This window comes from Dermochelys coriacea, chromosome 8 (genome assembly GCF_009764565.3).
Source record: "Dermochelys coriacea isolate rDerCor1 chromosome 8, rDerCor1.pri.v4, whole genome shotgun sequence".
Taxonomy (NCBI): Eukaryota; Metazoa; Chordata; order Testudines; family Dermochelyidae; genus Dermochelys; species Dermochelys coriacea.
In genome coordinates this window covers 29,376,660-29,401,329 of record NC_050075.1, presented here as the reverse complement: position 1 = coordinate 29,401,329, position 24,670 = coordinate 29,376,660, and the positions used below count along the sequence as shown (strand labels likewise).

General features: G+C 43.6%; 1 protein-coding gene across 2 annotated transcripts in view; it reads right to left on the bottom strand.

The window, feature by feature from the left end:
* Positions 1 to 24,447, bottom strand: part of WWC1 (WW and C2 domain containing 1) — a 150,706-nt gene extending 126,259 nt beyond the window's left edge. For both annotated transcript variants that reach the window (XM_038412492.2, XM_043491011.1), the window contains exon 1: positions 23,728 to 24,447. In XM_038412492.2, coding sequence (XP_038268420.1) covers positions 23,728 to 23,846 — 119 coding nt within the window. In that variant the 5' untranslated portion in view covers positions 23,847 to 24,447. The remainder of the gene's footprint in view (positions 1 to 23,727) is intronic.
* Positions 24,448 to 24,670: the final 223 nt, after the last annotated feature.

Genomic DNA, 24,670 nt, shown 5'->3' with positions numbered 1-24,670 from the left:
ATGGTCTCTGCATCTGCTTATCGATAGCCCACATAGAGAGTCTTCTTCCCTTTGAAGCATTTAGCTCCAATTAAGATGGGCTCAAACTGGGGCATTAAGGTGGTGGTACTCTTCCACGCTCCGCCCACCCAACAAGCTCTGCCCACAAGAGTCAGCAAAGTGAGATACTGCTCATAGTACACCAGGCAGATGTTCAGAGTATGATTATGTGGGCTCTGCTGGACTCATTGAATATTGCTACTACCCCTCAGTGGGGCTTGATTATACCTATGGGCCTTCTTGGCTCCTGGACTAGGGAAAACGAGTGGTGGTATTTTCCCAGTGCCACACACTTGGGACACCAAAAGGAGTGGTGACTTAGTAAATTGTGCAGATCTGCAATACACACACACAGCCCCGCTTCTTAGGGCTTATCTACATTAGCAGTGTTAAAGCACTGCCGCAGCAGTGCTTTAACGTGGCTTGTGTAGTCATGGCAGAGCACTGGGAGAGAGCTCTCCCAGCGCTCTAAAAAACCCACCTCCATGAGGGGTGTAGCTACCAGCGCTGGGAGCCGGTGCACTGTCTACACTGGCGCTTTACAACACTGAAACTTGCTACACTCAGGGGGGTGTTTTTTCACACCCCCTGAGTGAGAAAGTTGCAGCATTGTAAAGTGCCAGTGTAGACAAGCCCTACCTCAAGAAGGAAATTGACAATGTTGACTATTTAAATAATCACTGCTGTGTCACATCTGAGAAGAAGAGGGCAGTTCACACCTCATGTGCTATTGTTCCAGCTCTTTGAGGACACTCAGCACTCAAATAAGCAGCCAAGGGTACACGCACTCAAGCAACATACAAAAGTTGAGGGCTGTAAGCTGATATAACTAAAGTCGACCAAACTTTGTAGTGTTTACACAGCCTCAGACATCTCTGTACCCATTACCTTTGTTCACATTTTTTAAGATTCTCTTCACTATAGATTAACATTATTGGAAGTTACACATGACTCCTTTGGCATACCTCACAGTCCCAAAAAAGCAATGAAAAAAAATAAATAGAGGAAATGGAAATACTCCTCAAAGTGAATGTAAGAAACTCACTGTTCTGAACCAGCAGCTCAAGACCAATGGAAGGGAAAAACTGGTACATACTTTTGCTGAAATGTCTACTTCTGTAACATTTTATAACAAACAATTATAGTAAGAAGTTGAAACAAAGCAAGTACCATTTCAAATAGCACTTAAGAAGCGAACACTGATAGCATGAAGATAAACATTTGGTCGAAGTAAAAACAATGTAGCCAGAGAGAAAGATACTATCTGAAAGGTCACCACAAGAAGTCATTAGTATCCTGAAAGGCCATTTGCATTCACCTGGAACCAAGCGATCAAGCAAGCCTCAGAATGGACATCACAACAGTTATGGTGTTTATTACTTGTGTGGAGTCTATTAATCATTTGAGGAAAGTTGTTTTTCTGTTGTGCTTGGACACGGTTATGTATTTATTTGCGTTGCAGTAGTGCATAGTGACCCCACCCCCACTGCAGTAGGCACAGTACAAATATAGGAAGTTGCCTGACCCAGTTATTTGGTTATAATTTATGGATCACTCAATACTTGTTAAGGAATGTGTTAATATACATTGCTGGCTATTGCTAAAGCATGTGGGTACCTATCTAAAATCTATTATAGACATCCATAGGTTTATTTAAAGGGCTATCTAGATTTTGCAGTGTTCCCTGAAGCATACCAGATGAGGCCCGGCTGACTACTGTGGAGAACAGATTTCAGAAATATGTGCCCTCCAGAGGATGCCTTGCAACCAGCCTCAATTTGATCTTTGGAACCAACAGAGCAATCCAGACTAACTCCAACAATGGAGCATCAAAAGAGAGGCTAGCTTTAAGATTAAATGGAGCCCACATCATCCAGGGCTTTATGAACTGTAAAGCAGAATGCTCAGTATGAGTGTTGGTATGCCCACATCATCTCATCCATAGCTAACCAAATAGTTTGGCTAAAACATGATTAGCTATTAGGATGAGACTTCAGGAGGGAACATATAATATCCCTATTTGCCTACTATACGGTTTCTTCATCTTTCTTTGAAACATCTGGTACTGACAAGACAAACATCTGACAAGAGATGGGATACTGGATTAGAAAGCCCACAGGTCTTATCCAGTATGGTAATTCCTAGGAGATTTGAGGAGTAGCAATGGATCCTATAGGATGTTAACTGCAAACTGTATTGCAAGGATCTCCAGTAAAAGATTGAGACACCAAGTGTGCACTTTCCTTTAATTACAATGCTTCTCCTGCATCAGTGTCAATATTTTCCAGATTAAACAAGTTAATAAACTTATGCTTTCTGATCTGTCTGAAGAACTGGTGATACAGAGATAATAGAAACTGCAGTGTTTGGGATCAATGAAAGGAGAGAATTTGAATGCCTTCTAATGTTAGTGAGTGTCTGCAGTGGTGCTAGCTCCCTTACTAGCCAAACACACTGAACACCGAAGGCAAATCCTTAGACAAAATGGCACCTTTCTACTTTGTGTGAGAACCCCCGATGTGATGTCCAAGAAGGAACAGACACTGTTGTGGGTCTCACCTGTTCAATCTGGCTGACGTGGATGAAAATTAAAGCCTACTGGACAATGTTAAAAATGCATTGATGCTTACACCTCTCAGCAAGAGACAACCATGAATGGCAATGCTACTTTAGTGGACTCATGCCTGCAGTCAGACTGTATGAGGTCAAGGACAAGTTCAGTGTGACTGCAGCAGTTTCAGCACCACCTTAGGATGGTAGGTTAGAAATAAGGAGGTGAGGGGTGGGAAATGGGAAGCTTCTTAGTGTCACAGGATGGCTTGTTGAGCGGGGGCCTCTGCTGCTGTGTAAAAGCAGGTGACATCCTGATTTCACAAGAGGAAGCATTAACAAACATAGCCAGTACAGAGAAACCCAAACCTCCCCACCAATTTTTACTAGTCATAAGGGCAAAGGGCCCTCTCACAAGTGAATAAATGCAACTCCCTCACATCTTAGAGCACAATATGCTGTTCAATCACTATATGTTCGCATACTTTGGCTGCATACACTGCAAGTTTCCCACCAGCAGCTTGGAATAACATCTCTCTCTGCCAGTAGGGCACACAAGAACAGTCATGGCCTCCAAAGTGTGAAAGACCTGAAATGATAGAAAAAGACGTTTGCAGCAATGGCACTACCCACACCTCGCTACACACGCTCCATATGCCGATTAGTTATGACGACATTTTTATAAAACAGAAAAAAATTTGTAATTTTAACCTTACCATTGTCTCTGCAATTCTGTAACTGTGATTAACAAGGCTGTGTTCAGAGAGAGTAGATGGACTGAAGCATCCCCATCACAATATATGATGGTTCAGTTTAGAAATATAACATTTTAGGTCCTTGAGAGTCTACAAGAATTAATTTTGTGGTCCTCCACTGAGCTACTTTAGACAGTAACCCTCTGTTTCTTGTCCTATTTCAGGCCCCTCAATTTCTACTGCCCACCGTTTATAAGGAACTTAATCCCTGGCCCAATGTATCTTCACAGAGCATTCCAAAAGGAAGCGTTTTCGTGATGAAGTTATGGTTGATGCTCTTGAGAAGGCAGACCAGCCAGTCCTATACCAGAAGCAGAGGAACACAAGACTGGAGCAATGGCATGCTGACAGGCAGGAGGAAAGAGGAAAGTTTGTCACTAAGACAGAGGTCAGGGTTCCAGCAAGGAAGCAAGCACAGTTTCATAAGCCAAAACAAAATGGGGTATGTGAGGACGACCCCCAGAATAACAAGGGTACAGTAACTCCGTTTGTGTCAATGTCATTTGGTGGGTAGAGGGTCCCAGCCTGTCCATGAATATAGACTCCCAAGCATCGAAAAAACACTGTGAACTTCTCCAGTATAGCCCACACTGACATTCATAAATCGGCCTCTGTGATCCACGAGGGCCTGCATAACAATAGAGTAGTACCCTTTGCTGTTTATGTACTCAGTTGCTCCTTGACAAGGTCAAATTATGGGCACATGAGTCCTGGCGCCATTTGGAAACCCCATTTTCTCAAAGCCAGCAATTACATCCGAGATACCTTTAGTGCCTGCCACCTTGGAGTAAACCACATCTGATTGCCTCAGTTACCTACACTACCACTTTACCCACAGTTGACTTTCCTACCCCAACCTGACAATGGATCTGTAGCAATCTAGGGTAGCCAGCTAAGTTCCCTCTAAGCTGCAGCAACCTATTAAGTGCCACGCAGGCATGCAAGGCTGCAGTGGGGAGAGATGCCTCCCCCAAACCCCGGACCTGCCTCAGTGGGGAGAGGCACCTTTCCCCACTGGCCTCAGCCCAGCCCTGGACCTGCCGCAGCTGGGGTAGAAGCATCCCACCCCCGGCCCCAATCCAGCCTGGATCTGCCATGGCCAGGGGAGAGGCACCCCAGCCCCAGAGTTGCCATGCTGGGGAGAGACACCTCCCCCAGCCCCAGCCCAGGTGTTGCAGGGAAGAGAGCTGGGGGGAGTCCTCTTTCCCCACGATAACCCAGAGGCAACCTGCACCCAAGCCCCTCATCCCCAGCCCCACCCCACAGCCCTCACCCCCCCACATACCCAAACCCTCTGCCCCAGCCCTGAGCCCCATCCCACACTCTGAACCCCTCAGCTCCACCCCCACCACATGAATTTTTTTATGTGCACCAATACGGAGGTGATGTGTCACACATCACCTCCATATTGGCGCACATAAAATTCATTCCGCACACACGTGGGGAAAAATTAGAGGGAACACTGGTTATAGCAGGGAACAAGTGGTTATAGAGGGAACAAGTGGTTATAGCAACCCGCTTCTGGACTGGCAAGGGTGACCTCAGCTCTGTCTCTTTATATAGCCGCCTTCATGCAAAAGTTCTGGACTCACTGCTGGTTAACTCAGGTCTTCATGAGGATGTGCTTGTTACCCTGCGTCAGAAGAGCTGGCCTATGAGGGAGCATCAGCAGATATGTCAATTGTACTGAGCAGCATTGCTCAGTGCAGATCTGCCATTCCAGGGTACTCCTCCTCCTCCTGCTGCTCCATCAGGAAATCTGTCAGGTACCTTCGGTGGGACAGAAAACAGTGCCAAAATGTCCACTAGCACCTCACAGATGCTCTGCCAGTTTCCTGACACAGAAGTGAAAGCACAAGCAGGAGAAATTCTTCAAATGGTGCCTCCTCCACGTTGCTGACTTCGTCTGGTAGCTGGAAGCTCACAGGCCAAAATGGCTGCTCAGCAGGCTGTGTTGGTGAGCTGTTCAAACTTCCTGTAACGTGCAGAGCAGGCAGTAAAGCTTGCCCACAGTGTGTCATGGTCATAGGGCTACAGCAGCCACATTTTGGAAGGACACTATAGGCTCTGGAATATGGTTGGTTTGACTCAGTTATGTATGCTGCAGCATGGATGCCAAAGCCCCAGATTAGAGCATGGGTTAGAAACATGAGTTAAAAAAACAGCACACACACTCAAGTCCAGGATTCCCTAACACGGGTCAGCTGACTTGAGTTCCACTAACCCCTGGGTTTATACTGCAATGTACACAAACCCCAAGAGGCCAGCCATGAGAGTCACACAGATGCTAGTCTGCCACAATAAGTCCATTAAACCCTCGGCACAAGACACCATGAAGAATCACGATGGGGCACAAGGGTTAAAGTGCAGCAGAGCAGTACATCTACAACCCAACAGTAGTGCAAACATATTTCTCATTCTGTGTGTTTCTTGGTGGTTACTGTAAAAACACCACCTGTGACTGTTCAGAATGCCACTTTGACCGCAAGTCTAATGGCTATCCTCTGCTGCAGGCTGGGTCCAGGACCATTTAACCATGATCTGTTCTTTCTACTTTATTCCAAAATGTCTGTCAGAACCTAAGCTTTACCTTTATTTTTACCAGAGAACTTTTTTTTTTTTTTTTTTTTTTTTTTTTTTTGCTTTCGAGCTATACCCTTGCTGAAAGTTTCCCAATATACTGGGAAACCAAATGGGACTAAATACCATTGCCTCAGCTGGCTGACACTGGCAGCCTCCTTCAGAGATCAAAAGAAACCAAAGGAGTTTTCTTTTCCCGAGTCAGAGACAGGATCAGGCCCCAAGTGCATCTTCTTGACACAAAAAAGGGCCAAATTTTGGGTGCCCAAATTGACACATTGTAGGTCTAGATTTCTAGATGTACTAAGCACCCACAACTCCAGCTGAAGTCAGTGGAAGGGAAAGAGAATCGTGGGGAAATTGGTCCAAGCACTTCTCTGTAGAGATGTCGTTCAAGAGAAGCAAGGGGTATGAAGGTGAGGAATGACATGTGAGTCTCTGATCTTGGACTGTAAAATGCATCCTGCCTGTAAAAGTCAGAGGAGCCAAAAAGTTTAAGGTTAAGTATGATCAGAACTTCTGTAATTATGGCTGTAAATTTAGGTTCATGGGGTCCAATTCTGACCTTATGCTAGTGTAATTCTATTATTTCAGTGGCATTAGTTCTGATTTATACTAGCATAAGAGGAGGAGGAGGAGGATCAGGCCCTGGAATCAGATATTCTTATCTGTCAGGGCAAAACCTTAAAGTGAAACATGAAGATATACTTAAGCATTTGTCTATACTGGAACAGAAATAACTAATTTAAACATTTCATTGCAAGTCTGTTTGTGAATACATGTCTAATTAAAAAGTTCCCTATCTTAATATTGTACTCTTAATCAGAAAAGAACACCCTAGATGACCAAGTCAAATTCCCAAACATTGTACATTAAAATTAGTGCAAGCCTACACCAAGAAGGGAGCTACATAAATAAACAGAAAGAAAAGGAGTACTTGTGGCACCTTAGAGACTAACAAATAAATTTGTTAGTCTCTAAGGTGCCACAAGTACTCCTTTTCTTTTTGCGAATACAGACTAACACGGCTGCTACTCTGAAACCTATAAATAAACAGAAGAACAGATTTTGGGCACTAAGCCTGAGGCATCATCCAACAGTCTTTAGGGCCAGATTTTGCCACCTCTCACATTGAGTGAAGAGAGGCCCCAGACAGAGTGAATAGGCGACAGATGGAGGAGCACAGGGGATCTTGGATTAAGTGGGAATTAGGCATCATGGAGAAGCAGGCTCTAAATTTAATGATTAATAGGCTAGTAGACTGAGAAATTAAAAACCTTTATATATATACCTTTTCTCTGAATATCAGAGGGGTAGCCGTGTTAGTCTGTATCCACAAAAATGAGGATTCTGGTGGCTAAAGACTAACAGATTTATTTGGGCATAAGCTTTCGTGGGTAAAAAAATCCACTTCTTCAGATGCATGGAGAATAGTTAATAGTTCCTCTGAATAGTTAGCAGTTCACAAAAGTTAAATCCATCTCTACTCAGAGTTAAAAATAACAGTCTTCTTTTGCAGAAGGAGACCAGCAGCAGACTAATCAGGGTGAGTGCTACCCAATTTATTGCACAGAGTGCAGAACGTATCAGTACTTCCTTTGTGGCCAAGTGATTTATATATGCACCCTGTGCAAGCAGCTCATGGTCTGTAGAGCTCAGTGTTGCTGAGCTGAAAGAAGAGTGGGACAGAGCTGTTTAAATATATGGCTTAGGGATATTGCTCAGTGGGCACACCTCAGAACAGGCTTCATGAAACTGGCTTGCTCAAGTGGAGGACTGGGGAAGTGGAATTGAGGGACACACACCCTTCAAGGGAGCCCTCCTTCAATCTGAGATGAATGACAATTCCTCATGCAACAAAGAGGTTGCTCCAGGGGATGGAATTACAATGGAGAAACAAGCTGTGATGATAGGTGATTCAGTCAAGAATTGAGATGGCTGGGTATGCAGTTGTGACAGATTTGGAGCAGCCTGTAATAGTTTAGGAATAAAATTTGTTGTAAGAGGGTTACTGTAAGGAAACCTGGGGTTAATTCAAGAAATGGCTAACTGCACACAGGCAGGGAAGTGTGTAATGGTTTCAGATAGCAACTCATTGGCCAATGCTTAAGAGACTATGCAAGAGAAATTTTCTTTGATTAACTGTCTTGATCCCCTTTTGCAGAGCTCCAACTCTGTGTGTGGGAGTGGAGTGAATTTAGGCTGGATTTAAAAAGGGGAGGGGATGGTTAAAGGGAAAGACAGACCGAGATCTCCAAAGAGGTGTGTAACATTTTTGTTTTAGGTTTCAGAGTAGCAGCCGTGTTAGTCTGTATTCGCAAAAAGAAAAGGAGTACTTGTGGCACCTTAGAGACTAACAAATTTATTAGAGCATAAGCTTTTGTGAGCTACAGCTCACTTCATCGGATGCATTTGGTGGAAAAAAAAATGCATTTCATGGAAAATCCGATGAAGTGAGCTGTAGCTCACAAAAGCTTATGCTCAAATAAATTTGTTAGTCTCTAAGGTGCCACAAGTACTCTTTTTCTTTCTGCGAATACAGACTAACACAGCTGCTACTCTGAAACCTGTCATTAGGTACTGTGGTACATTTGGAAGAAGGTGGAGCCTAGACAGAGGGGTGGTCTCCATTTTAAAATAGAAACAGTCTTCTGGAATGCAAAATAAATAGCTGGGGGGTGGAGGAGCTCTGGGAAAGCAAATGGGAGCTGAGGAGCACTTAAGTCAGACAGACGTCTGTTAAAAGAGTGAGTAACACAATGGTATCGGTGTATCCAATGACAGCTAGGGTGCAAATTACAAATGAACTAGAACAGGGAAAGGATAAGAATGGAAGTAAATTCTGTTATGTCACTAGGGTGTCAGATGAAGGAATTAAACAAAAACCTAAACAAAAATAGACTAGGGATCTGATTCACAAAAGTACTTAGGCACCTACACCGGGGACATAGGTACCTAACTCCCTGCTTTGGCTCCACTGTGATCCACAAAACTGCTGCTGAACCTTGTAGGCACCTACACCTCACTCAGGTGACCATGTTTCTGCATTGGCATGCAAACTATTGCCTCCCTCCAGGAATCCAGCTGCCAATCTCCCACCTAGTCCCCAGACTGATTGTAGGTATTTGAGGAGGTGTTCTCAGAGGTCATCTACAAGATCAGGTACCATTCAAAATCTAACCAGAGGAGGAGGAGATGGAGGTGCCACCACCCACCTTAGAACCTTTAGCCCAGTGGTCAGAGGCCTTGCCTGGGATGAAGTTCCCCCTTCTCTGCCACCAGAGGAGAAGGATTTGAGCAGGGGTCTTCCACCTCACAGGAGACATGCTCTAGCCACTGAGAAATAGGATATTCTGATGTGGGACTTCCTCAGTTGATGCTGTCTGCACTGTGGATAAATCATGAAAGAGTGATTGGAGCAGGGAGACTGGACCCTGGGTCTGCCACCTCCCAGGTCAGTAACATAACTAGAAGACTACAGAGTCATTCCCCCTCTTTCTTTCTGGCCCAATGACTATTTAAAGTATTTATCCACAGTGGAACAGTCACTGGAAGCAAGAGAAAAAGACTAGGAGCGGGTGCCTCAAGATTCCATACAACGTTCTGTGTGGTTTGATATACTTATTAATTATCTCAAAAAAAGGAGAATGAACTGAGGCAGCACAATTTTTCAGGTGGGTAAGTTATTTAAGTTAGTCAGGATCAAACAAGCCAGGTGAATGAGCAACACCTTGGCAAGGTAAATTCAATGTCAATAAATACAAAGCAACACACACAGGAGGGAAAAACGTAAGCTATTCTTACGTCTGACAAGGTTCTAAATTAACTAAATCAACTCAAGAAAGGGACCTGAGCATCATTATAGACATCTTGATGAGAACTCCACTTAACATGCAGCTGTGATCAAAGTAACAAACAAGATGATAGGTTGCATAAAGAATGAGCTAGTCAACAACACATAGGTTATAGTTACCTTTATATAAATCATTGCTATGGCCTCATCAGAAATATTGTGTGCAGTTCTGGTTACCACATCTCAAAAAGGAAACTGATGAACGGGAGTGCGATCCGACAAGGGCAACAAGCATGATCAGAAAAACTGTCATATGAAGAGACTGAGAAGACTAGGACTGCTCACCATAGAAAAGAGATGAAGAGGGAACATGACAAAAGTATGTAAAACAACAAATGGTCTAGAGAAGGTATATTGGGAGCTTTTATTTTCCTGGTCTCAAAAGAACAGGAGGACATTCAGTGAAATTAAAAGGTGGGAAATGCAAACAAAATTTTTTTATTTTATTTTATTTTATTTTTTACAAAATATGTAATGAAATTGTGAAACTCACTGCCACAAGAAGCTATTGAGGTATCTAGTGCTGGTACTGTCAGAGATAGGTCACTGGACCAGATTGATCTTGGGTCTTATTCAGTATGATAATTCCTCTGAATAGGACAATACTCTGAGTAGTTCCATTGATTTCAGCCTACATGAATATCGCTACAAATAACTTCAAAAATGAATTCAAGGACTTTTCACTCAAAGTGAATTAGTGACAAATATTATTCCAACTTAAAGCTCTGCCCTACTTGTACTGAAGTCTCTATTCAGAGAGATTCTGGTCTCTGCTACATGGGGCACATTCAGAGCAATGCAAGTTAATGGAGTCATACCTATGTAGCCAACTTCTGAATGTATGCCTTCCTACACCGATGGGTTGAATGTGAAAAATTGGGATAATAAAAGGCAGCAACAGAGGCTAATGTTGTGAATATATATTTAAGAAGGAAATAAACAGGTACTTGGATGAAAGAACTCTTCTGGGTCACAAACACTAATAGATCCAGAAATTAAAATACACAAGTGAAAGTCTGAGAGAGACAGCATCACATGATCAGATCAGAGGGAAAAAGGTGGCAACATTCTGAACGAAGATCAGGTCTGAACAGTGTAAAGCTTGACTAAAGAGCTTTACAACATTCTAATCTTATAGCTGTTAAAGAATGAAGCAGCATCTCTTTGATTAAGCATGAACCTTACCCTGAATACACTGAAGAGATAACATTGTCAGCTCATCTTACAGGTTAGTGACATGATGCAGGTGTAAAGCACATTATGTCCTGCCTCTGAAACTTGAACAAACTCAAGGTAATTTAAGCAAACTGAATTTGGACTGACTGCCCTAAAGAATGGGAAAAGTATAGAAGTTTGACTCAATTTTAGCATTTCTAGGCATTTCTGCTTGAATGTAGGCAACAATTAGGAAAAGTCAAAAGTAAGAAGAGTATGCACAAGTATTTGAATGCTATCAGAATGTATGCAATAGGAAAGGCCACTTTAATATAAGATCATCCAAAAGGCAACATAAAGAAGAGAAAAAAAGAACCTTGGGAAACTTTACCAAAGACGGACTGAGGCAAGTTAGTATGGCTGCAGTACTGATTGTTCAAAAAAAATAAACTTAACACACAAATGCTTTCTCTCTGAGACGACAAAGTTACTGAAGACAGCTAAGCAGTTCAAGATAATTTGCATGTTAACAGTTAACCTCCCAAACATTTAGACCATTAGTAGTTTTGGTGCCAGGTTTAGTACAGACACCACAATGAAAGAAATGAAGTAGATCTAGAGATGGTTCCTTAAAAACTGTTCAGGTTGTACTGGGTGCAAGGACAAGAATTGCAAGAAAGCTATAAGAGTAAGAGATAAGATTAGCCTGTTACAAACAGGTAAGGCTAAGCAAATACTTAAAAGAAAAACACTATGAAAAGGGCAATAAAACTGACAGGCTTTTAGCCAGAAAGTTAAAGAAAAAGAATAAATCAGCCATCTCACTGATTAGAAATAAAAAGGGAGATTTAGGAACTGGCATCAAACAGACCTCTGAAACGTCTGCTAACTTTTACCATACTTTGTACACTTCAGAACATCCAAATCCTGAATTTATAGATATATAAGAAGCATGAAACATCATCAGCTCTCAGAAGATGATGTGGCAGCTCTTGATGGGCAAATTGCTCCAAATGAAGCTGTAATTGGGAATTAAAATCCAACAAAACTGCAGGTCCCGATGAGTTTACTGGGGAGCATAAATCCCTGAAGCAAGTGATAGCCTCTATTTCAACTGAATTGTTTAATGGGATATTGCAGGGGAACGACATTCAAGATTCATGGAAAGAGACAAAAATGTGGTCATTCCTAAAGCAGGAAAAGAGCTTAACAACTATGCATTATACAGATCTATTTCTCTAATTAACATGGATACTAACATTTTTGTCAGGGTGCTAGCAAACATACTGACAGTCATCTTGCCCAGATATGTTCACCTTGACCATTCTGGGTTTTTTTCTGACAGTGCACGGAGACCTGCTGGCCCCCTCCCCTCAAGGAGTGTGTAGAGACGTGCAGCAGCAGGGCTAAGGTGGCTCCCTGCGCGCTCTGCTACCCTCCCTCCATGCCACTTCATTCCCAGAAGTGGCTGGCATGTCCCTGCAGCCCCTGGGGTGGGGGTGTCTCCATACACTGCCCACGCCCCAAGTGCCAACTCCACAGCTCAAATTGGCTGGGAATTGCGGCCAATGGTAGCTGTGGGGGCAGCACCTGCGGGCAGCGGCACGAAGAGACCCCCTGGCCTTCCTCACCTAGGAGCCACTGCCAGAGGGGTGTGTGCGCCAGAGCCACGCCATCCAAGGTAAGCACTGCCCCCCTGCCCCACTCCCACACTCCAACCCCCTGCCCTAGCCCAGAGCCAGCACCCAAACTTCCTCTCAGAGCCTGCACCCCACCCCCGCTCCTGCACCCCAACTCCCTGACCCAATCAAGGTACCTCATGTTATTTTCATTTACTTGACATTATAGGATGAGGATGAAAAAAAAAGAATGAAAAATGGAGGGGAGATGAGAAAGAATGTTCTTTTTCTTGGCAGGGTCCTGGGGGGAAGCGGGGGTGGCTGAAAATGAAGCTGCACACAGGGCCCCATTAATTCTAAATCCGCCACTGATCAAACATTTTAATGTGAAGTCTGGATACAAGACAGCTCTTTTTAGAGCTTCAACCATATTTGAGTTGACTACCAGTTGCAACCTTGAATTCTTCTTGAGGATATCAGATAAAGTAACTCTTCTATCAAAGTCTTGAAGTTGGCTGATGCAAAAGTTTCCAAAAATATATTAGTGCTCTCATAGCTGTGGAGTTCTTTAAAATGAGATGTATCAAAAAGTTTCCAAAGCATCACTCTGTGTTTTAACCAAAGAGATGATTAATGAGATGTAGTATAATACCTGACTAAAGATTTAATCAAGAAGTTTTTAGGCACATCTCCTGGAGATAAATAGGCAAGGAAGAGAAATGTTCTCTGGGAGGGAGTATTTTATAGTAATCACAGGTTTCAGAGTAGCAGCCGTGTTAGTCTGTATTTGCAAAAAGAAAAGGAGTACTTGTGGCACCTTAGAGACTAACAAATTTATTAGAGCATAAGCTTTCGTGAGCTACAGCTCACTTCATCGGATGCATGATGCTGTAGCTCACGAAAGCTTATGCTCTAATAAATTTGTTAGTCTCTAAGGTGCCACAAGTACTCCTTTTCTTTTTATAGTAATGTCACTGATGACAAATTAAGGATCCTGGAAGTAGATATTTTTTCTCCAGACTACAACTAAGTAGTCTATACTTCTCTATACTTACAGTGCTGCAGTGGCACAGGCACTATAGCACTTAGTGAAGATGCTATCTCCATCTGTCAGCATAGGTACTCCACATCCCTGGGAGGCAGTAGCTATGCCAATGGGAGAAGCCCTCCTGTGGACAAAGTGCTGTCTACACTGCAGGTTAGGTCAGCATAACTATGTCACTCAGGGGTGTGGATTTTCCACACTCCTGAGCAATGTAGATATATCAACATAAATTTGTAGCATAGATCAGGGCTAAGTTTCTAGACAGAGACAAATGCTTATGCCTTTCCTGCAATTTACCATATGACCAAGTGCACATTGCTATTAATTTCTTAACGAAAGAGTTAAGAATAAGCAAGGACCTGACTGGAAAAGAATCATGTTTCAGCAGCTTTCATCTGAGTTACACATATACTTCCCCGTTGGGGAAAGGAAAGACTTGTTCTTATACCCATCCTCTTTCAGTTTCGTGAAGCTCTCTCAGAATCAAAATATTTTTGATATTTCAGCTCACACTCTTATTTAATACTAATATTTATATAATAAAGCGGATATACCTTGTCAATTGGCCATGCAGTGAGATCAATGAGGAGGCTAGGCAAGTAATGCAGCCTATTTAATATCAATCTAACACAGGAGAAAAAAACAAGGCTTTTCTCATACTGAAACAAAGCTAGTGACAGAGGCTACTATAGTTAAGATGAAAGCCATAGCAGTATACTTCAGAGGGTAAATTGTGCGATACATGCTTAACAGTAATACGCCTCCCCCAACCCATATATGACAGTGTTAAAACTCAACTAAAAACAGAACCATACTTTACTACAAGTAGTCTTTGCAACCACATAAAATGATCACAAATTCCAATGTAGGGTTTGTCTTATTAGTCTTAGATAAACAAAAGAAAGTTTGATTTACATGCCTGAAGAGGTTAAATTGATTTTAGCTCCCCATTCAAGCTCTGATTCACTGACTTGCTTCAATTAGAAGCACCTCCTAACCAATTACATTCAGTTCATCTTGTAAGATTCAATGTTTCTCGTTTAAACAAAGTCTTAAATGCCTCAATAATTCTGGCACCTTAGAGACTAACAAATTTATTAGAGCATAAGCTTTCATGAGCTACAGCTGTAGCTCACAAAAGCTTGTGCTCTAATAAATGTGTTAGTCTCTAAGGTGCCACAAGTACTCCTTTTCTTTTTGCGAATACAGACTAACACGGTTGCTACTCTGAAACCTGTCAATAATTCTGCTTTCCATCCTCCCCCTTCAAGCATGTGTGTACACACATACATATGTACAGTACAAACCCACTCAACCCTATTCCTCTGGAAAAAAAAACAACAAATGTATTCAAGCACAGTACTTGAAGAACACAAGAACACAAAATTCATAGAGAAAAGGAAAGGGTCTTCAGTTCCCTTTATCACCCACACAGTCAGGGCTAGACTCAGAATCCTGTGAAATCTGTACTCTGGCTCTTAGCAGTAACTTAAACAGACTGCTCTTTATAATGAATTTAACAACTATCTTTGGAGAGTGTATATGTGAGAGGGAAACAGATTCACATAACTACAACCGGGTATTTGGCTGGCTACCAATAAAAAAGGACAACAGCAGGCATTAGGTTAGGAAAGCCTGCAGCTGCATAAACCACATTTCTTTCTTCCAGTATGCATGCTGAAAATAGTCTGGATACAGAACAAAAGCAGAGAAGAAATGCCCCACATCTTTGAGATTTTTCCTTCTTACACTATTGGTTTTCATTTGCAAATCAGCACGGCACCATTATTTGTTGTTTGTGCTTCTCATTGCCCTTTTATTTTGAGGCATTTGGAGAGCTTTCACATTTTAGTTAGCTAAATTTAATTGCATTCCACTGAAGCAGATTAATGCACTGAGCTGCCAATAGCAGAGATGGACAGTGAATCACGGAGCTATACTTATGGCTGTGAAATTTTGTTTCAAAAGTAAAACCAAACAGAGGAGCTAAAACACACTGAAGTATCGCATCAAACCTGAAAAAGTATTATGCAGGCTATTGCAATCCATAGATACATACTGGTCTAACCCTTCCATAGCCAGCATTTTCAAAAGTATGACTCCTAAATTCTAAGGATTTGTTTCAATCTTAATTCCTGTACAAGAAAATTAAACCTGTAGCGAATAAAACTTCTACATTTTCCCTAAATGGCATCTTTCTCCTATTAGTCATGTACTCCTCCTGGAAGCTCTATTCCCTTTCAGAAGAGTTAATGTTCTGTAGGCTCATATAGCCAAGGTTTGGAAATCCATTTGAACTTGGAGTAGAAAGCTATCCCAGCCAAACATCAACTTCTGCAAAATCTAAACTCTCAATTTATAAGGTCTTCTAGCCTTTAGGATTGCAGAGATTATACTCCACATTTGGAAGGCTAACTAATGTTTGTTGTATTCCAGAGTCTACAGAGTTCTAATGCCTCTGATGCTTATTGCAGCTTTGCTGCAGAAAAGTGAGAACTGGCCAGAATCTTACCAGTTTTCACTGCTTAGTGATCAGAGGTGAATTCATCAGAGTTCAGTCGATTTCACTCTGAGGTAAACTTGGAAGACATATCATGGCATGAATGCATAGAACTATTTACTGTGGTGAGGACCTAAAATTGGAGAAGGCAGTGGGGAACATGCTCCTCCATTCCAGAGGGGAAGGGGGTTTCAGACTTGATCAGACTCCAGCTAGTCATAGGTTCCAAAGATGGAACTATACCCTCATTTCCCTAGCAGGATCCAGGGACAACACCTTTGTTGGAATCAAAGCACTCTTCTCTATTCTATAAAGATGAGTGAGATTCTTGTCTCAAATCAAGCTAATTTTGTACTGGTGCAATTCCTGATTTACAGCTAAGTTTGAGATCAGATACAAGCCTGAACTATCATGTTTCTAGGATTTTGCTCTTATCTTATGTAAAAATGAAGCAGTAATCATAAAAACAGCTTAAAACCTAGGGCCTAAATTACTATTCAGGTATGTCTTCTGCATAAGAAAAATGACCATGAGAATTCTAATTCCATTGTATCAAGATGTGTGCTGAGTGGTCTACGTCAGCACAAAGGAAGCGGTCACTCAGAAAATGGTTACAGAGTAGCAGCCGTGTTAGTCTGTATTCGCAAAAAGAAAAGCAGTACTTGTGGCACCTTATAGACTAACAAATTTATTGGAGCATAAGCTTTCATGAGCTACAGCTCACTTCATCGGATGCATTCAGAAAATGTGATTGTTTCAGGAACATGCATTATTGAGTAATGAAGGTCTCTGGAACACCAGTCTGTAGGAAGCCTAATCCTGAATTAGCCCTAAGGACAGAATTCATCATTCATAGTTTCATAAATAAGTAGCTACTTCAACTTCATGTTGCAGAAACACACTGTGACTAAGCCACTTGACTAGGTGAAATAATTTAGCAGGCCATTAGAAATGCCTGACAGCTTTCTAGTCTAAAACTTATGTTGTTGGAAAGAGAAGATTTACCATCATGTGAACATCCACTGTTTATATACATTAAGATATTTGCATTGCAAAATATTTGTATTGTACAACATTTGTATGCTACTAAAATGGTGCCATACATGCAACATACAAGCAATTTATTATAGTTGTTTTTTCTTAATCTTTGTCCTTTAAGCTCAAAACAGTAGTTTTCAAAAGTTCTTCCACTCCTTATATACCCAGGTGGGCAAACTATGGCCTGCGAGCCGGATCCGGCCCACCAGCTGTTTTAATCCAACCCTTGATCTTCCACTGGGGAGCGGGGTCTGGGGTTTGCCCCACTCCAGCTTGTGAGCGGGGTTGGGGACTGCTCCACGCAGCTCCCAGAAGCAGTGGCATGGCCCCTCTCCGGCTCCTACACGTAGGGGCTACCAGGGGGCTCCACTCTTCATGCTGCCCCTGCCCCAAGCTCTGCCCTCGCAGCTCCCATTGGCCGGGAACCACAGCCAATGGGAGCTGCAGGGGTGGTACCTATGGACAGAACAGCGTGCAGAGCCACCTGGCCGCACCTCCAGGTAGGAGCTGGAGAAGGGATATGCAGCTGCATCCAGGTGCCGCTTGAGGTAAGCATCTCCCAGAGCCTGCACCCCTGAGTCTCCCCCCACACCCCAACCCCCTGCCCCATCCCTGATCCCCGTCCCCCACTCCAACCTCTTGGTCCCAGCCCAGACCACCCTCCTGCACCCCAAACCCCTCATCCCCAGCCCCACCCCAGAGCCCGCACCCCTTCCCACACCCCAACCCCTGGACCCAGCCCTGATCCCCCTCCCGCCCTCCGAAACACTCAGTCCCAGCCCGGAGCACCCTCCTACACCCCAAACTCCTCATCCCTAGCCCCAGCCCAGAGCCCCTACCTCACCTTGAACTCCTCATTTCCTGCCCCACCCCAGAGCCCGCACCCCCAACCAGAGCTCTCACCGCTTCTCACACCCCAACCCTAATTTTTTTTTAGTATTCAGGGCCCATCATACAATTTCTATTCCCAGATGTGGCCCTCAGGCCAAAAAGTTTGCCCACTCTTGTTATACATCCTTCTCTTTCTGCAATGACCAATTGAGAAAGCAGACATGGATCCCTCACACTTGTTTCTGTGCTGACCAAAGCTATGGATTCAAGGCAGAAGGGAACATTGTAACACAGGCCAAAGCAAAACTGAGGCTCAAAGCAATAAGTTAGACCAGCGGTTCTCAAACTGTGGGTTGGGTCCCAAAGTGGGTCGCGAACCCTTTTTATGGGGTCGCCAGGGCTGGCGTTAGACTTGCTGGGGCCAGGGGCCCAAGCCCCACCACTCAGAGCCAAAGCCCAAGTCCAAGCCTGAGCTCCATCACCTGGGGCTGAACCCTAAGGGCTTCAGCCCTGCATGTTGGGGCTGAGGTTAGAGGTGTCCTATCTGAGGCTGAAGCCTTTGGGCTTTGGCTTTGGCCTCCCCACCTGGGGCGGTGGGGCACAGGCTCCTGGGGTCATGTAGTAATTTTTGTTGTCAGAAGGGGGTTGCAGTGCAATGAAGTTTGAGAACTCCTGAGTTAGACCATCCTTCCTCATCTCTTTAAAGGCTACAGAAGCCTTCAGGGCTTTGAAATTCAGGTCAGCTTTTGAAGGCAGGTCTCTTGCAGCACACCATACAATTTTTGGCTCATTCTATTCGGCTTGAGAGCAAACTTCTGAATCCTTCTGGTGCTGTCATACATCATTTAGGTCTGTTTATACATATAAGCAAGAAGATGCTCTGACACCATGCTTCTAATGGACAGGAGAATGATAGACTGTTGAAAAAATTTGCCAAAGATTCTATTCTACAGTTAAATTGGATAATTTCAGTTGATACAATCAACTCTAGTAGTTCAGCTGATTCTTAGATGATTATAGAACCCACTTTCTGCCAGTCACTTCTCCTAAGTATCTAAAGTTTCCTGGTGTTCCATTATGTCTGCACCCAGACACACTCCTGCAATAATTCATTTAACAAGCTTCAGTTAACACAAAACATGTCTAACTACGAATCCAACATCAACTAATATAACAAAAACTATATAGACAAACTTAAGCACTGCCCCTATACAGTATCCCTAATCATATTTCTTTATACTAAATTAAACTGCAAAGAGAGATTTAGGGAAGCTTTAAAAGTTGAGTCTCTTATCTTTAGTTACCAGTTGTGTCTCACTGAATGAATTGACGAGATATTATATGCGCATTGTCAACTTGAAATCTGGCCAATTTGAAGGAAATGAGTTCAAAAAGGCGTTTTAAGTCATATCTGCCACCATATCCATTGCAATCTGTTGTTTTACAACAAATCACTTTTTTATGTAATAGCTCTGCCTTTTTGCTGCACGAAAGACCCTCCCCACACACACCAAAAAAAAAAAAATAGTAGCTATTTACAAACTATCAGAGGGGTAGCCATGTTAGTCTGGATCTGTAGAAGTGGCAAAGAGACCTGTGGCACCTTATAGACTCACAGACGTATTGGAGCATAAGCTTTCGTGGGTGAATACATGCATCCAATGAAGAGGGTATGCTCCAATAGGTTTGTTAGTCTATAAAGTGCCACAGGACTCTTTGCCGCTATTTACAAACTGCTATCAATTGCAGTGAATCATGTTACGGTAATTTTAAAGGTTATTTGTAACAGTACTAGGTAAAAAATCATTTCAGTCTGAAAATATGCTAGGGCCTGGTGGGTCTCCTCACATCAGTTTCACACTGCTGTTACTCCAACAACTTCAGTAATTATTCCTAATTCATACCAGTGAAAGAACAGCTTCAGGTTCAAGGCCTATGTATTTCTAGCATAATATCATTGAGAAATTTCATATATCCGGTTGTTTTGTAGAAAACAGTGAAAACCTGGTTATCAGTAGTAAATAAATACACAGTCCATGTTAAAAGAAAAGGAGTACTTGTGGCACCTTAGAGATTAACAAATTTATTAGAGCATAAGCTTTCGTGAGCTACAGCCTAACACGGCTGCTACTATGAAAACAGTCCATGTTGTTGCAGTAGCACAATACACGCAACTAAAATAAGGTTCATATTTGTACATTGCAATTGTTTATATTTTATTGCGATTACCTATATGGGAAAAGACCAGGATTTTTAGATGCCCCTATTAGTCCTCACTAGTGCTAACAGATTTTTGGTTTGTTTTTAGTTTCATTAGAAGAATAAGGGTGCACACAAAAGACTACTCCTGGAATGCAGCTGCTCCCTGAAATCCTGTAAAGTTAGTAACTGGACAAATCATCCATTCTCATGGCTAACAAACATTTGGCTGTCGGAGAATAACTGAGCTAGAATCAAACAAATGTGTGGGCACCGACAGCCTGACAAATATAATGGAAAACTGATACAAAGAATCAATTGCTGGGGGAAGGAGAAATAATCAATTTAAAAAGTTAGCTAGAACCAGACCTGTAAATTAACACACAACAAGACAGACTCTCTTAAGAGACTTACTTCATTTAACTATTTAAAATTATTACAGGAGCATTCTGTAACACCTTGTGCTCGTTATAATTGTTTTGGACTATGACCATCTAAAAAAACAATAAGAAAAGGAGTACTTGTGGCACCTTAGAGGCTAACAAATTTATTAGAGCATAAGCTTTCGTGAGCTACAGCTCACTTCATCGGATGCATTTTGTTTCATTATGTCAGAGAATCCTGAAGTTCATCAAAGTACAAAGTGTGACATTTTATAGATGTAGATCACTATTGCATTTAGAAATTTTAACATAGTATTTGAGGCACAGTTCCCTTCTTCAGTTGCAGTAAACATACAAGTAATTAAAATTTGTTAACATTCTCTGTCTCCCCACACCCTACATCTCCTAAAGTATAATTGACAGTTTCAGCGACTTTTCCATAGTTTAGCAAGAAAACTGAATTGATCATATGTTGCTAATTTTAACTGTAAAATTTTAAAAAGAGGCTTACTTTTCAAATGTTTTGTCTACTTAAGTCTGTAATTGGTATGGTGCATGCACAGCAGGTGCTTTTAATACCTTGATTGTAATTTATAATAATGATCAACACAAGAATAGTGCACACATCAGAGCAAAGAGGTCAAGAAAGAAGGTTAAGAGTAATACACCTCTACCCCGATATAACACGACCCGATATAACATGAATTCGGATATAACGCAGTAAAGCAGCGCTCCGGGCAGGCGGGGCTGCACGCTCCGGTGGATCAAAGCAAGTTCGATATAACGCGGTTTCACCTATAACACGGTAAGATTTTTTGACTGCCAAGGACAGCGTTATATCGGGGTAGAGGTGTACAAGGAGATGAATGAAAAGAAAAGCACTGTGGGAGATGAATGACTCCATGAATAATATATGGGAACGTAGGTCATGATATTTGTTTTAAAGAGATGGGCCAAAGCCTAGAATGTGCTATAGTATAGCACTAGTATAATATAGTAATACCACCACTGATCTTAGATCATTAGTCCCTGCCCCATCATCACTATGTGTTTGTAGAGTACATCACAATTAGATACCAATCCTGACTGGATTCTTTGGATGTTACCACAATGCAAATAGCAAGGGTGATCTCAATATGTTTGATAACACGAATAGCTTAGCTTGCATGTCAGATCTGCAAGAGCACTGAAGTAACAAAGGGGACAAGACACTTATCTGAAAAGTATGAAATTGGAAACAAAAGCCAGAACAAGGACCCTTCCCCCAAATATTTGTAATACCATTTAGAAATCTCAATCAAGGAACCCCATTGTGCTAGGCACTGTACATCATGTAACAAAGATAGTCCCTGCCACAGAAAATTTACAGTCTAGGTTTGAGGGATTGATGGAAGGCTGAGGAAAATGAAAAACAGTTCAGCTGACCACTTTCCCTACCAATGCTGGACATAAATGATTTCTAGACATCATGACAGAGGCAGGTTGTAAATAGATTTTAAAAAAAGAGAGTGAGAATAAGGTGGTGGCTTTATGTATTTTAAATTAGTTTGAAGGGTAGCCATATAAGAGGACTTTACTAGCACACCAAAACAGATCTTTGACAACTCTTCAAGCAAAGGGTGCTTTTGGAGCTGGGCAAGAGGTTGACTATAGCATACAGGACAATTAGAAAGTCATGACATCAACCAAGGGATGTCTCTCACTTTCATTAACACTCTAATGGTTACCAAGTAGCTGTTACACTGCCACTTAACTCTCCACTGTTTAACACACTTAAACAAAAGACTAAACTCAATTCTGAGTGTCAGCAGTGCAAAAATAATAAAGGCAATCAGTCAGGTTGCACCTGTTTAACTAGAGAAGAATGTGGCCCAAAATTGCAGAATGTTAATAGTTTGACAAATTTAAAGCAACTAAGATATTCCAAGGTAAACTTCCCAAGTCACACTTTTTATAGTCAGATATTATCATGGTGTATTTAAGGATCAAAACTTTAAAAAGTCAGTTTTTATGATTAGAGGGCAAAAAGAACATTATAAGTCGGGCTCTGAGTAGCCAAAGTTACAGGAGTGGAAATCCCCTCTTCCATCAAAGATTATAAACTGAATCATCTCAATAGAGTCAAACTGCAGGCTTGGGATGGTGTGGTCTTCCTTTAAGTTGAGGGGCAGCTTGGAAACATTTGAAACAGTACAGGTCCTCTTTCTGGGATACATATGACTGAGGAAAGGAGTACTTGTGGCACCTTAGAGACTAACAAATTTATTAGAGCATAAGCTTTCGTGAGCTACAGCTCACTTCATCGGATGCATTTGGACTGAGGAATGTAAGATACTGATATTATTCAATTAAACCTCAGCTGTGTGTATTAGCCTTTCCTCAGCAGAGGTGGCAACAGGCACCCCTCTGAATCTAAAGTCCCCATACCACACATTGAAGGAGGTACAGAGAATTTAGTCCTAACCATTTTAATTTGTATGAGAAAAGCGTTTAGAAATGCCAATCAGGATCAATACATAAATATGGTCGATCAATGCATTTATTCATCAACCAAAACCAAATCACTTGTTTACTAAAAACCTTAACCAAGAGTAGCAGATTAGCACCAGAAAATATGGTCTGGTGTATTCATTCCCCCCCCCCCCATATGAAAGCTATTATGAGTCAAGCTGCAACCTAGCAGTGCCCTGACAAAAGATTGTGGGGATCAAGCAAAATTCAAGCTAGCTACATCACTTTCTCCAGCCTCTTTGCGCTGGTCCCCTAACACTGAGCTTTTGCCGGTATATCCTACAGCGGTGCGAGCTCCCTCCCCATAGAAAGAGAAGTGGTTTGGGGGTAAATCAAAGTAATCCGAGCCATATAAACGTGCACCCGGCTGGGTGCTCTACAGATCTTGGTAATAAAGCCTCTTTGGTCTGCGCCATTGGCAACTGAAGCAACACACGCTGAACAAACACAGCTATCTCCTGGGCCAGCTGTCGGGGAAGTCCAGCCAGCCCCCGTGTAGGTCTCAAGAAGGTCCCCCTTTAGCATCGGGCTCTTTGTTTGTGCTCCTGCACTGCCTCTTCCCTCCGGCCCAAGGGCAGGCGGTGGCTGGGTGAACAGACACCTCTCTCCCTGCACCTGCCTGGCTTCCCTGAAAGGCAGCGAGGGCGTCAAACCGGTCCGGCCTCATACCTGTCTCTCGGGTCGATCCAGCTGGTGGTTTTGTTGATGTGGTCGATATAATACACTTTCCCATCGAAGTCCCGGGCTTCTTCCCAGCCCTCTGGCAAAGGTAGCTCCTTCCTTGGCATCTTCTCCAGGCCGGGTTGAACTGCCCCATAAAGAGCTCAGCCCCGGCTCCTCGCAAGAGCAGAAGGAGCCGGTGGGGGGAAGAGAGCGGGGTGGGGTGGGCGAGGGTTCCCTTCCCTTGCCAGGCCCAGAGCCTCCGGGGGCAGCACCGATCCGCCCAGCCGCTGCGAGGAGGAACCGGCGGGAGTCACATCCTCCGCTCGGGGGGCCAACGGGCGATGCAGGGCGGCGCCAGGTGCCCGGCGCTGGGGCGGTGCCAGGCGATCACCGGCACAGGCTCCCCAGCGCTGTCCAGCGCCCCGAGGCGGCGGCTCCCCTCACGCCTCCATTTTCCGCTCGGCTCCTGCAGCCCGGCGAGTGCCCGGGGCCTGGGGCTGGCTCCTCTCCCGCCGCTCCCGGCCCAGCCTGGCACCGGCACCTCCGCCGGCGGAGCTGCTCCGGGAAGGGGCCGAGCGCCCTGCCGCGGCCCGGCCCCGCCTGCCCCGGGGAGCGCGGGACTCGCCTCACGCTTCCAGGTGCTCCCTGTAACGCAGGTACAAGCGCTGCCCCCGCGGAGCTGCCGCCGCCGCTACTGTAAACACGGTGCACCGGAGGCAGGCGCCTCCCCCTACCCAGGGCACGGGGGTGGGCACAGCACAGCGCCTCCCTCTGCCCAGGCGGAGAGGCGCTGGGGGCTGGGCACAGAGCAGCACCGGCTGTGGGCGCTCAGCACCCCTTCCCCGGGCTCCGGCGGGGGCCCTCAGCCGCACCCCAGGCATCTACTCCCCCAGGCAGCGATGGGCTGGGGCGTTGCAAGCTAGCCTCGCCCCTCGGCAGATTGGGCTAG